This window comes from Pyxicephalus adspersus, chromosome 2, assembly GCF_032062135.1.
Source record: "Pyxicephalus adspersus chromosome 2, UCB_Pads_2.0, whole genome shotgun sequence".
In the NCBI taxonomy this organism is placed as follows: Eukaryota; Metazoa; Chordata; class Amphibia; order Anura; family Pyxicephalidae; genus Pyxicephalus; species Pyxicephalus adspersus.
Window position 1 is genome coordinate 143,404,804 of NC_092859.1, and position 13,246 is coordinate 143,418,049.

Genomic DNA, 13,246 nt, shown 5'->3' on the forward strand with positions numbered 1-13,246 from the left:
AATATCATTATTATTATTATTCAGGATTATATAGCACCAACATATTACGCAGAGCTGTAGGCTAAATAGGGGTTGCAAATGACAGCCAGATACAGACAGTGACACAGGAGGAGGGGAGAACCCCTGCCCCGAAGAGCTTACAATCTAGAAATTGTATACCAATATAAATCCAATCACATTACATGGGGGGGATTTTAGATATACACCACAAACACATAAATATCTCAATAAACTATTTTCAAATGATTTATTTCTGTAGAAGCTAAGGTTTGAAATGTATATTTTTATTCACAATTAATGATATTTTTGTATATTTCTTGGTGTGTCAGAACCATGATTTGTAACACATGTATGTGAATGTACTGGGGTTGTTTGTGAAGTGTGGCCCTCAGCAGAGCCATTGTGGTCCCTCATATGAGTTACTACAGGGCCTTGTTTTGCCTTGGCGGTTGCTAGGAGACGGTGACAGGATACAGCGGAGGTCTTCCCTGTCAGTGTCCCCAATCCTCGCCGCCCTCTCATGTGCCCCTCATCAAATGATTCTCTGCAACGTGGTGTAAAACCCTTCCGGGTTCCAGCTCCATTTCCTGTAGTGAGAGGAGAGAGCGAGCGAGGAGCATCCAGCTGGGAGCGCACCGGGAAAACGTCCACCTGCCGCCGCCACTACCGGTGCTCAGAGTGCCTCCACCGCCATAACCGGAGCAAGCGTGCAACCCCCTACCCTTCTACAACCGGACCCACCGTGCACCCCTTCCCATAACCGGACCCACCGTGCACCCCTTCCCATAACCGGACCCACCGTGCACCCCTTCCTATAACCGGACCGTGCACCCTCCCATTGTAAACCCGGTCCCTGCACCCCTTATGCAGAGGGTCACCATGACAGCTCCCGGGCTGACCCTGTTAGTGTGTTTGCTCGCCTGTGCAGCCCTGGGCAGCTCGGTGTACAGACGGGAGCAGGACGATTCTCTCCCTCCCATTAGCAGCAATGGGAACAGCACCGCACAGACACCAGCAACGCACGGTAACGACACCGCCAAGGTGACCCGGTTCAGCTCCATCAAAGAATATATGCCAACCATTAAAAGTGTATTCATCTTCGTGTGCGGATTCAGCAGCCTCCTCATCATCTGTCTGGTCGTCAAAATCTTCAGGTATTGCTGGGGGGAGAATGGAGGCTGCAGGGCTGTGCAACCCCAATATGTCAATGGCAGGTCTTCATAATTATCATCCCTATCATAGGTCTATATCATATGTTGCATGTCCTGCAACTTAGAAACTTATTTATTTTACATAAAGTCATCATAATGTCACCTTGTCATATTCATTCCTATTATAGCTTTATATCATATGTTGGATGTCCTGCAACTTTGAAACTTATTTATTGAGATTTGATATCATTGCAATTCTTATAGTGGGGTTAGATCATTCCAGCTTGGATGTATTAAACTTTTGTAATGAGATATATTGTCACCTTGTCATCCTTATCATGGGTTTATATCATATATTGGATGTCCTGCAACTTAGAAATGTATTTATTGCGATTTGATGCCATTGCAATTCTTATAGTAGGTTTAGATCAGTCCAGCTTGGATGAACTAAAACTTAAACTTTTTTATTTAGATGTAATGTCATCATAATGTCACTTGTTATCCACTTCATGGATTTATATCATTTCCATATTGGATGTCCTGGAACTTAGAAACTTATTTATTGAGAAGTCATCATAATGTCCCAATGGCATTGCAGCCCCTACCCTGGGTTTAGATCATTTCTATTCATAAGCTGATCCTTGTGTATTGGTTTGATGTTATTGCAATCTTTATGGTGGCTTTAGACCATTTCAGCATGGATGTCCTGGAACTTAGAAATTTGTGTATTGAGATTTGATGTCATTGCAAACCTTATGGTGGCTTTAGATCGTTCTACCTTGGATGTAACTTTTTTAATGGGATATATTGTCATTAGAATGTCACCTTGTCATCCTTATCATGGGTTTATATCATATGTTGCATGTCCTAGAACTTAGAAACTTATTTATTGAGATATAAAGTCATCGTAATGTCACAATATCATTGCAGTCCCTACCCTGGGTTTAGATAATTTCTATATTGGATAAGCTGAGCCTTGGAAATGTATTGAGATTTGATGTCATTGCAATCCTTATAGCGGGTTTAGATCATTCCAGCTTGGATGTACTGAAAATTAGAAACTTTTTTTTTTTTTTTATGAGATAAAATGTCATCATGATATCCTACTGTCACTGCAATCCCTATCATAGGTTTAGGTCAGTTTTATATTGGAAGTGCCACAACTAAGAAACATATTTATTGAGATTTGTCAATTGCTTTTTCCAGATTTTCATTGCAGTCCTTATGGTGGGTTGAAATCATATCCATATTGAATGCACTAAAACTTTGAAACTTTTTTTTAATGAACTGTAATGTCCTCCCATCCTTGCAATTCCTATGACAGGTTTAGATCCTTTTTCATATTACATGTCCTGTCACTTATAGACTTATCTATTGAGTTCTGGAATAATTAGGATGTCCCACTGTCATTGCAATCCCTACAATGGCTTTGGATTCTTTTCCGTATTGGATGTCCTGGATCTCGTCACTTTTTTATTATGGATATGTCCTCCTGGCATGATCGCCCGTGTCATTTGCAGAATGTATATCCCTTAAGTTACAGACTTGTTTCTCCTGAGATATGATGTTATCACCCCTTGTTATTGGAGTCCTTATGGTGGGTTTATGTCATGTCCTGGAACTTAGAGAAACTTGTTTATTGAGATATAACGTCATCATAATGTCCCAATATCATTGCAGTCCCTACCCTGGGTTTTAGATCATTTCTATACTAGGTGAGTTGATCTTTAAAAAAAGTATTGATATTTGATTAAAAGTTTTTTATGACATATAATGTCCTCCTGTCATTGTTATCTTTATTCTGACTTTAGATCACACCCATATTGGAAGCCTTATCACTTGTAAATGTATTTATTGAGATCTGGGGTCATCATGATGTCCTACTGTCATTGCAATCCTTACAATGCCTTTATTTTCATATTGGATGTCCTGAATCACAGAAACTTTTTTTTTTTTTTTGAGATATGATGTCTTCTTGGCATGATCACCTGTGTCATTTGCAGCAGGGATGTCCCACAACTTGAAAATATGTTTCTGCTGAGATATGATGCCATCACAGTGTCCCCTTGTTATTGCAATCCTTATGGTGTGTTTAGAATATTCCAATATTGGATGTCTCGGAACTTAAAAACTTTATTTTAATGAGATATAATGTCCTCTTGTCCTTGCACACTGGCCTAGGTTTAGATCCTTTTTTTCCATATTGCATGTTCTTTCACTTAGAAACTTGCTTATTGAGATTTGATGTCATCATGATGCCATGATGGCATTAAAATCCCTATCATGGGATCAGATCCTTTCTATATTGGAAGTGCCATAACTGAGAAACATATTTATTAGGATTTTTTTGTCCGTGTAGTGTCTCCTTGTCATTGCAGTCCTTATGGTGGGTTTAGGTCATTCCAGCTTGGATGTCCTAAGCCTTAGGATGACCTAAATACTATTTTATTGAGGAAAAGTCCTACTGCCATTGTTATACCTATCATGGGTTTAGATTATCTCCAGGCTGGCCTTCCTAAAACTTTTAAACTTAGTTATTGAGATAATATATCATCGCAATGTCCTACTGTCATTTCAATCCCTATGAGGGGTTAGATTCTTTTCCATATTGCATGTCCTTTCACTTTTAAACGATTCCACATTTTCACAGACCTTACAGTGAAAAATCCCTCCCTTATCCGGAGATTAAACTTCTTTTCTTCCAGAGGCAACTTATTATTGTTGTGATGAGAATGTTGCTGAATGTGTGACTCACTGCTATATAAATAGACCCCATAATGTCAGAACACCTATAAATTGTACGATTCAGTAGTATTGAATAGGAATAAATGGAATATGTTGCTCATTGCAATGTTATGATCATACCAGGGAAGGTAGGACAGAAATGTCAAACGCAGACTTAATGATTTGTGCTTCCAAATTGTAGAGTTTGTGGCCTGTTGAGGACGGAGGTGAGCAAACCTGTGGCATTCCAAATACAAGTATACCAGGATATAATGTGCCTACCTTTAACATTTTTGTTTTGTAGATTATGTAGGTTTTCTTTCCCTGAGTTGTTACAGTGCATGTCAATGCAACTCACTGGTCTATCTTGTTCCACAGAAAGGTGAAGAAGGAAAAAACACAGAAAAACATTCCTAAAATAAGTATATTGCACAATGTGTAATGCACCTCTTGGATTGTAAGCTCTTCTGAGCAGGGTCCTCTCCTCCTCCCGTGTCACTGTTTGTATCTGTCTGTCATTTGCAATCCCTATTTACTGTACAGCGCTGCGTAATATGTTAGTGCTATATAAATACAGTTTAATAGCGTATTGCAGTGCGTTAAAAAATTGTGCTGATGAGAATTTGTTTTCTATGTATTGTGGTTTGAACAAGCCCTACAATTTCTATTTATTTTCATTTACACTGGGAAGGTAATTATAGGTCTTTATTCCCTTAGTGGAACATCCAGGAGACATTGGGCCTGATTTATTAAAGCTCTCCAAGACTGGAGAGGATACACTTTCATCATTGAAGCTGAATGATCCAGCAAACCTGAAATTGATTTTTTTCAAAGTCAGTTGCTATTTGCTAGCAAATGTTTTGGATTCTGGACCAGATCCAGTCCAGGTTTGTTGGATCACCCAGCTTCACATATGAAAGTGTACCCTTTCGCAGCCTTGGAGAGCTTTAATAAATCAAGGCCATTCACAGATCTTCCTATTTGTGCAGCCATTACAAAGGGGTTTCTAGGGATGATCTAAAAATATGTATTGTGCTTTTTAAAAAATGCAGTGGTACAGCAGGGTTCCTCCAGAGGTTGCTGGGGGTTCCTTGAGCAATGAGTAGTTTGTGTTTCTCGGGTCAGTAATTATATCCGGGTTTCCGGGAGACCTGAAAGTTATTTCAATAGTTTCCCCATGTTAAATAGGTTGAGAAAGGATGACCTGGAGGGATATTCCTCCAGCCTTGGTTAGGCAAGTCTCCATGGTGAGGAACTGGAAGATATTACTGCTGTATTCTCCAAGAGATATAAAGATTCCGGTGGTTACTAATCCTCAGTGTCTGTTTTTAGTAGACAGATTCATTTTTTTAATTATTCTAGAATGCAATTTAAGTGATGTAAAGACTTGTGTTGGATATATTTTTTCCAGTTTCCTTTTACAGCAATGATAATGTTTCATGTGTCTTGACACATTTTTAATTATAAGGTACAATTACATGCTGTAATATGGTATACAAATCCTGTATAACCAGTTAGAAAAAAAGCTTTCCTTTAGGTGCCCACACAGGTGCAAATTATCTGCAGAAAGACTTTTTAGACAAGCTCTGCCAGTAATTGGCATGTCTATGCGCTGCTGCTGACTTTCTCACCATGTAATTATAGGGATGGGATGCAAGATGCAGCTTGAGATGGGTGTATGCAGCTTTCAAACAGTTAATACTAAAGTTGGCCATAGGATCAGAAAGGTGTAAATATTTGGTACAGCAATTTTGGTATTCAGTTTTTGTTGCAGATTTTGCAGTCTGATATTTTGATGTAAAGAGTTTTTAAAGTGTATCTGGACCCTATTTGGCATCATGGCTTAAGCTTCTTTTACAATATGTGCAGTATAGTATTGGTACATCACATGGTATCGGAGATTGCATAGAAATCAATGTGTGCTGTTCCTATTTTAATAAATGGGGTCAACCTCACAACAGACCGCAATACAGGTATTTGTTTTAGAGGTAATGAAGCCTCAGGGCCCTTTCACTTTTGCAGTGGAAAACCACACTGTAAGCCACTTCCGGGCATATAGCAAACTGCTGCTTAGTTCCCGGGAATTGGCAAACTACACTGCAGCTCAATGTATTTGCACACATCGCCCTTGTATTTGCAGTTCAGGTCTGGCTCTTCTTTTAGAGGGGGGTTTGATGAGTGCAAACCACCCATCAAAACCTTTTCCAAATCCTTTCTTGGCATTTAAATGAGCATAGCAGTAGTTATTTACCCAGAAACCCCAAAACCATAGGTTTGAACAAGTTTCTAGTATTAGATTTTTTTTTGTTTTCTGCACAGGCACAGTAGTATTTTTTTTTTTAGTGTGGCATTTGACTTAATATGTAGTGCTATTGTAAAATTTGAATTCATTATCAAATGCATTGCCTGAAAAGTGCAGTGCATGAAAAGTGCATGTCCATCATAAAACTATGCGAATGCAAGTACATAAGTGTCCAGGTGCTTCAGTGTTCTCTTGTATACGTTAGCTGACACCAAAAATGACTGCACCCATCTAATCACCCATGGCTCCTAGGCTGCCAGTTGGGTCTTCCATTCCTTCTGCAGATCTGATAGGGAGCCCAGCAACTTACCCAAGAGTTCACAACTGACTGACAAAGCTACTGCTAATTGCAAAGCTGTAGCTTAATGTTATTATTAATAAACAGGATTTATATAGTGCCAACATATTATGCAGCGCTGTACATTAAATAGGGGATTCCAATGACAGACAGATACAGATAGTGACACAGGAGGAGGAGAGGAATCTCTCTGAAAAAACATACAATTTAAGAGTTTGGGAAAGTAGCAAACAATAGGAGGGTTGATATGGAATGGCGGGTGAGTAGTGAGCATTTTTAAAGATAGGAGACGGGTAGGGGAGTTTGAAAAGATGAATTTTGAGTGCTATTTTAAAGGAGCAGCAGAAAGTAAGAGCAAGCTGAATAGGACGTGAAAGACCATTACAGAGAGTCGTGACAGCTCTAGAAAAGTCTTGCAGTCATACGTGTGATGAGGTTATGAGTGAAGAAGTCATTATTAGATCATCGGAGGAGCAAATAGAGCGGCTAGGGGGTATTTATCAGGTCAGAAAGGTAGGACAAGAATTGTGGACGGATTTGAAGTGTCAGTCTGAACCAGGATGTACTCAGGATCCTCAAGAAAAAAAAAAACTTTCCAATAGATTAATTAAAAAGTATTTGCTCAGAAAATTATTTATAGTTAGCCATGATGCTGAAAATTGCTTTACAATCACTTTTATCACAACTGATCACCATGGATGAAGTGGTTTCTACCTGCTTTACCGGGGTTACTGGATTATTGCACTTATCCCGAATAAAGAAGTAAACTCTAAAACATTGGTTAGTTTTTAATTCTTCCCAGTACATAAGTGAATAATACACTGGCTGTATCAATGCATCATGTGCTTGTAGGATGACCGTGATTGTTGAGGATCTCTCCGAAGCACCACGGGGCTTATTAAATATTGTCAGATTACTTTGTGCCCTTATGAACAGTAAACAATCCTGGTATTTGTTTTACATTGTGATTCTTCTATCAGAAACAGGATGTCCTTGTTTTAATTTATTCCCTGCTGATTTTTGTACTTTCATTATATCCAGATTCAAGCCCTTCTAGTTATTATTAAAGCTGGTCAAGCATTGTGTTTTTTCCTGTCTATCTAGGAAAACATTTAGCTTAGCTGTGCATCTTTATTAGTGAGTTTTGTATGAGCACGGCATGGACTGCGAATACAGTGCTGGGCAAATTCCTGCAAAAAGCCTGAGATGTGGAATTACCTGGTCCTGGTAGAATTTATTTTTTAAAATCGCTCCAATTGTAGGCATAAGAAAACCTGATGGGACCATCAGGCGCCTCGGCCCTTTTGGAAATCCTACACTTTTCAACAGGCAATACTAAGCACTAGAACTGATGTGCCTTGCCAGTCATTTTTGACCATTCCTCCTCTGAATAGTCCTTTTACCCACCTACCTTCAACTTTATATTCTAATGTCTATTAGTCTGAGGAAGCCGATTTAGGTGAAATGCGTCAGGACACGACATCCACTTCATCATTTACTTCTTTGCGCGTACCTCAGTCAATTAGGAGTCTATGTCTAGCTCCCCCAACCCCTCCCCCCACACACAGGTTGCTAGGGGGGGTACTATTGAATTTAGAAAACATATATACCAATTGTGATAAAACTACAGCTTACTTGTTCCTGTGGCCAGTGGTTTCTTCTCTGAGGTTGGTTTCCAACATTGGTAATATGACGCCATTGCTAACAAGCATCTGGACTTCACAGTGATGGAATTTCTAAGCCATGGCCATTATACTGCGCTTCCCTGCACTATTTTGCATTAGGGAGAATACCGGTTTTGTTACACAGAGGGTCTGTGTGTGAGGGGAGCTGCTAGGGTGCCAAATGACCCAGGTACGACCCTGTAAACAATGCCCAACCTTCCTGCCAATCCATACTGCTTACAGTCTCCATTGTATGCCACATCGGCTCTGTTGCTTCACTTTGAATGGCACCCAGTGTTTTCTCCAGCCCCTTTTAGCTGGGTGCACCACCAAGCACTTTTCAGTGTCCTCCCAGCTGGTTGTGGGTGATTGCTGAAGAATTGGGTTACAATACAGGGGCTTTCACCCTCCTACAATTTCTTCTCACCCAGCTTAAAAAAATTTTGGTTCAACACTGGGCACCCATTGTCTATAGACTAGACTATGGCCCTAATTTATTAAAGCTCTCCAAGGCTGAGGAGGATACACTTTCATCAGTGAAGCTAGGTGATCCAGCAAACCTGGAATGCATTTTGGTAAAAGTCGTTAGCTATTTGTTAGCAGATGTTTTCAATCCTGGACTAGATCTATTCCAGGTTTGCTGGATTACCCAGCTTCACTGATGAAAGTGTATCCTCTCCAGCCTTGCAGAGTCTTAATAAATCAGGGCCAATGTATGTAGTTTAAACTTGTAAGGACCCAATAGTGTGAATGTGCCTTGACAGATGTCTTCCATTGGCTTTTCTGCTTTTCCAGCATCCTACAGCTTTCTAGATATTGATATGAGCACACTTATCTTAAAATTATAGATTTTATCAAAAATGAGGCTCCTGTAACAGGTTCTGTTAATTGAACTTCAGGTTCTGCACAAACGTTTGAAAACAAATAATTATAAATACAAAAGCAGAAATTCACTACAGAACCCAGAACTTGCTCAGTTGCTATGATTGTATAGAAAATTATTATGGCTGCTGATTGAAATGGTAAAAGATATTTTACTGTTTTCTTATTTAGATTACACATAGATGGGCAGTTTTTGTTAGCAGATATGACGTGTGCCCATCCCTAACCAGCTAGGGATCTGGGGTGTACAAGGTAAAAACTCACCTCATATGCTTTGGTGTTTGTTCCACATGTATTACTTCAATAAGTGATGATAATGGTGTTGTCATATTATTAGCCCTGTGTCTGAAATGTAAAAAATTATTGTGGTCCATAAGGGAGCACAAAGGGATTGCTTAGCGCCCCTAACCAGTGCAATACAACTTACGGCCTTTAAAAAAAAAAAAGAAACTTTATCTGTGGAAAAGTTAATATAGGTTTGTTATAAACGAATTGTAGAGTGTGAGAAAATGTCTCCAGTTTCTACTGCCCTTGTTATCTGGTTCCCCACATACTGCTTCTTGTGATACTTTCATGAGTATTGAGGCTCAGGATCTATGTGGTTCTACTATCAGGCACTGGATGGGTGCTATTTATTTAACATGACCACCCAAAGTATCTGTTTCTGTAGACTGCAGTTGATATTTTATATAGTAAAGAGTAATGATGGGTGGTTGAACGTGAAAGTGAAGGCTCCTCGACGCTGTTCATTCACAGATTACTGAGTCTTTATTCCACACTGTGTCTGTTTTTAGAAGTGCCCATCCTGGGCATCACTTTGCTGCCTTTTATCAAAGCTGGCCCCAATGACTGGTGATTTGATCACTGGTAGAAAAAAATTTAGGAAATAGCTCAAATGCAGGATCAGAGAATGTATGAAGCAAGGAGATCTTACTTTGCAGCTTTCTCTCCAGCAATGAAAATAATGAGCTGTACAGTAATGATTTCACCATATCTAACTCGAAATCCTGTAAAAGCAGCTGTAATTATAAAAATAAAATAATGTGTGATTGTTTGAGTCCAGCTCATGCAAAATGCAGCCAACATACCCAGCATGGGCTGCGATAAATAAAGTTGGAACGAGAAGACAACAAGAAGATGAGGGACAGCTTTGATTGGTGAGAAAAATATATTTATTTCTTTAAAGCAGAACTACACCCAGTGTATACTCGCCTGTCCACGATCTGTCTTGGGTTCCACCATCTTCTTCCTACTTCTCCTCCTCATTGCGATCCTTGGCGATCTTGATTAGCAGCGGGGAACTACTTGGAACAAAATCCCTCCTGAGATGTGTGCAAACCTGGTGGCCAACTACAAGAAACATCTGACCTCTGTGATTGCAAACAAGGGGGTTTGCCACCAAGTAACAAGTCATCTTTTGCAAAGGTATCAAATCCTTTTTTCACTCATTACAATGCACATCTAGCTCTGACTTTTGAGCACTGGGTTTTTGAGGGTTCTTTTGTTGTTATTCTGTTTCTCGCACCTGCAATAAACCTACCGTTACAATTATAGACTGGTCATTTCTTTGTCAGAGGGCAAACGTACAAAATCAGCAGGGGATCAAATACTTCATTCCCTCACTGTACATGTACCATGTGCTAAATCCTTCAATGCCACATGCGTGCCGGTGGGGGTGAAAGGCAAGCCCTGTGCAGTTTAGTTGCTGTAACCATCACTTTCATTTGTCTTTGTTCTAGTTTTTTTATTGTAGCCGTTGATCCATAACAATCTTAAAAATATATGTAGTACATATTTGCTGTTATGTTTTGGATGTTGTGATAGACTTTCTGTGTACTAGATTGGGTCTTTTACGTTCTCTGGCTGCCTTCTTGTCCCTGAAGATAGAGTATTTGGTTTCTGCACAAAGCTCATTTGTAGGACAGCAAACCATGAAATTGCTCTTGTGGTTGGACATAGACCCCAACCGTTTGCTATTAATAGGCAACAACGCATCATTTTTTAGCTGTATGTATTTTATTATTTTCACACAGTCAAAGCCCATTTCCTGATTTCACCCAGAGCTGTTCTGAGTATAATTTAAGCCTTCTGTGATCATGTAGCTAAAGTCTGTATACATTTGTACTTTGGATGTACAGCCATGGGGAAAAAGAAAGTACACCTTCTTTGAATTCCAAGCTTTTATGTAACAGGACATAATAAAAAATAAATACGGTGCTTAACAATTTCTAAATTTTGAATTGAACCTCGGGTGTAAAACAACACACAACAGATTCTGCTGTGTAACTACCGGTATTAAACAAAATTGAACCCTAAATGAAGGAGCCATATGTGAAAAAATAAGTATGATTCCAGAGCTTATGGAATCAGCTTTAGCATCATTAACTTCGTCATACAGAGAATGATTGATTCATCAGACTCTCATATCATAGTGGAAGAAGTTTGTCCCACTTGTCTTACAACATTGGTTCAGTTCATTGAGGTTTCTGGGCATTCATTTATGCACAGCTCTCTTAAGTTTCCCCCACAGACTTCTATTGGGTTGAGGTCTTGACTTTGACTGGGTCATCACAACACCATGATTCTTTTCATTTTAGCTATTTTGTTGTAGATTTGCTGATGTTCTTGGGATCATTGCTCTGTTGTATAATCATTATCCTGTTGCATGACCTCATTTCAGCCAAGCTTTAGCTGTTGTACAGATTCCCTCACATTTAACTAGAATACTTCAGTATACAGAGAAGTTTGTGGTAGAGTTAATGGTGTTAAAGGTGCCCAGGTCCTGTGTCTGCAGAATAAGCCCAAATCATTACCCTCCACCAGTATGTGTAACAGTTGGTATGAAATTTGTGTGCTGATTAGCATTTTGTTTTTTCCCAAGCGTGACACTGTACATTATAGATCTACATCTCCAATTTGGTCTTCAGAAGTCTTGTGGTTTGTTCAGATGCCACTTTACAAATCTAATCTGTTTTGTCATGTTATTTTTAAAGAAAATAGGATTTAGGATTTCTCCTGGCAAACTTTCCAAACAAGCAAGCCATACATGTTCAGTGTTTTTCTTCTGACCTTTAACAATTAACATGCTGAGGCCTACAGAGTCTTAGAAGTAGCTTGTGTGCTTTTGAGGTGAATTTTCTGGGATGTGAACTCAAAGATTTCCACTTGTGAATAATCTCTCTTCTTGTACAATGATATACTTCATATTTGGAAATGGCCTTATAACCCTTCCCAGATTACTAGGGGGCAACAAATACTTCTCTAAGATCATTGCTGATGTGTTTTCTCCTTGCATAGTGTTAACACACAACTGAATGCTCCAAACCAGCAGACTGCCAGTACTTTTTTATTTTATAGAGATGGCCATACTTGATTTAAAATGGAACATTTATGATAATGATATATAAATAATGACACAGTGTAAATTCTTATGTGTGGTTTGTAATCCAAGGTTGTATTTATGACCTGCTAAGAACCAAGTCAGATGCACCAAATCAGTTTGGATATTTTCAGATTGGATAGAAAGTTAGCAACAATCTGCAAGGATTATAGTACTGTGATTTTGATAACTTTACAAACCCTCCATGTTCCCCTCATGCATACTTGTCCCAGTCTAGTGACAGGGATGGTTAGAGGTCATCAATGAAAGCCCATGCATTTTCATTGCTTTTGTGCTTTAGTGTACACTATATAGAGCTGTGTCCACACTAAAAAAACATGCAGTTGTTATGTGGTATACATAAGGCCTGGCCTCTTCTACTTTTATTGGACATAAATGCGGGTGGCTGTGCAATCTAGTGACTTCATGCAATGTAGAGCGCTTAGTGGAGATGTCATGTGTTACTTTCTGCAGAATGTCTGATATTTCTCCAAATCAGATACCACTTAAAGCAAAACTAACTCCTGGGAATCCTCACCTGTCCCTGTTCTGTCATCTTGTGTGCCACCATCTTTTCCCTTTTTTTTTTCCTGCATCCTGATCTTCGGCCATCATGATTGGGAATCGTTCCCAGCACCCACAAGGCCGAGTGTTCCTGGCAAATTTTCAAGATAGGTGGCAATCAGGCAGATAAAAGTACTGAATACAGAAGGGACAATTGCCTGTCTTTGTCTGCAATAAAGACCTGCCTGGTGCCAAAATTTTAATTAAATTAATGATTTAATTTAGAGTGGCTCCATTTTCACTTTCTTGGTACCTGAATGTGGATTGCAGCAGACAATAAGC

General features: G+C 39.3%; 1 protein-coding gene across 1 annotated transcript in view; it reads left to right on the plus strand.

Annotated features, from left to right (window-relative positions):
* Positions 1–488: 488 nt before the first annotated feature.
* Positions 489–13,246, plus strand: part of FAM174B (family with sequence similarity 174 member B) — a 38,374-nt gene continuing 25,616 nt past the window's right edge. The window contains exon 1 of the mRNA XM_072402689.1: positions 489–1,154. Within this exon, the coding sequence (XP_072258790.1) occupies positions 865–1,154 (290 nt within the window). The 5' untranslated portion in view covers positions 489–864. The remainder of the gene's footprint in view (positions 1,155–13,246) is intronic.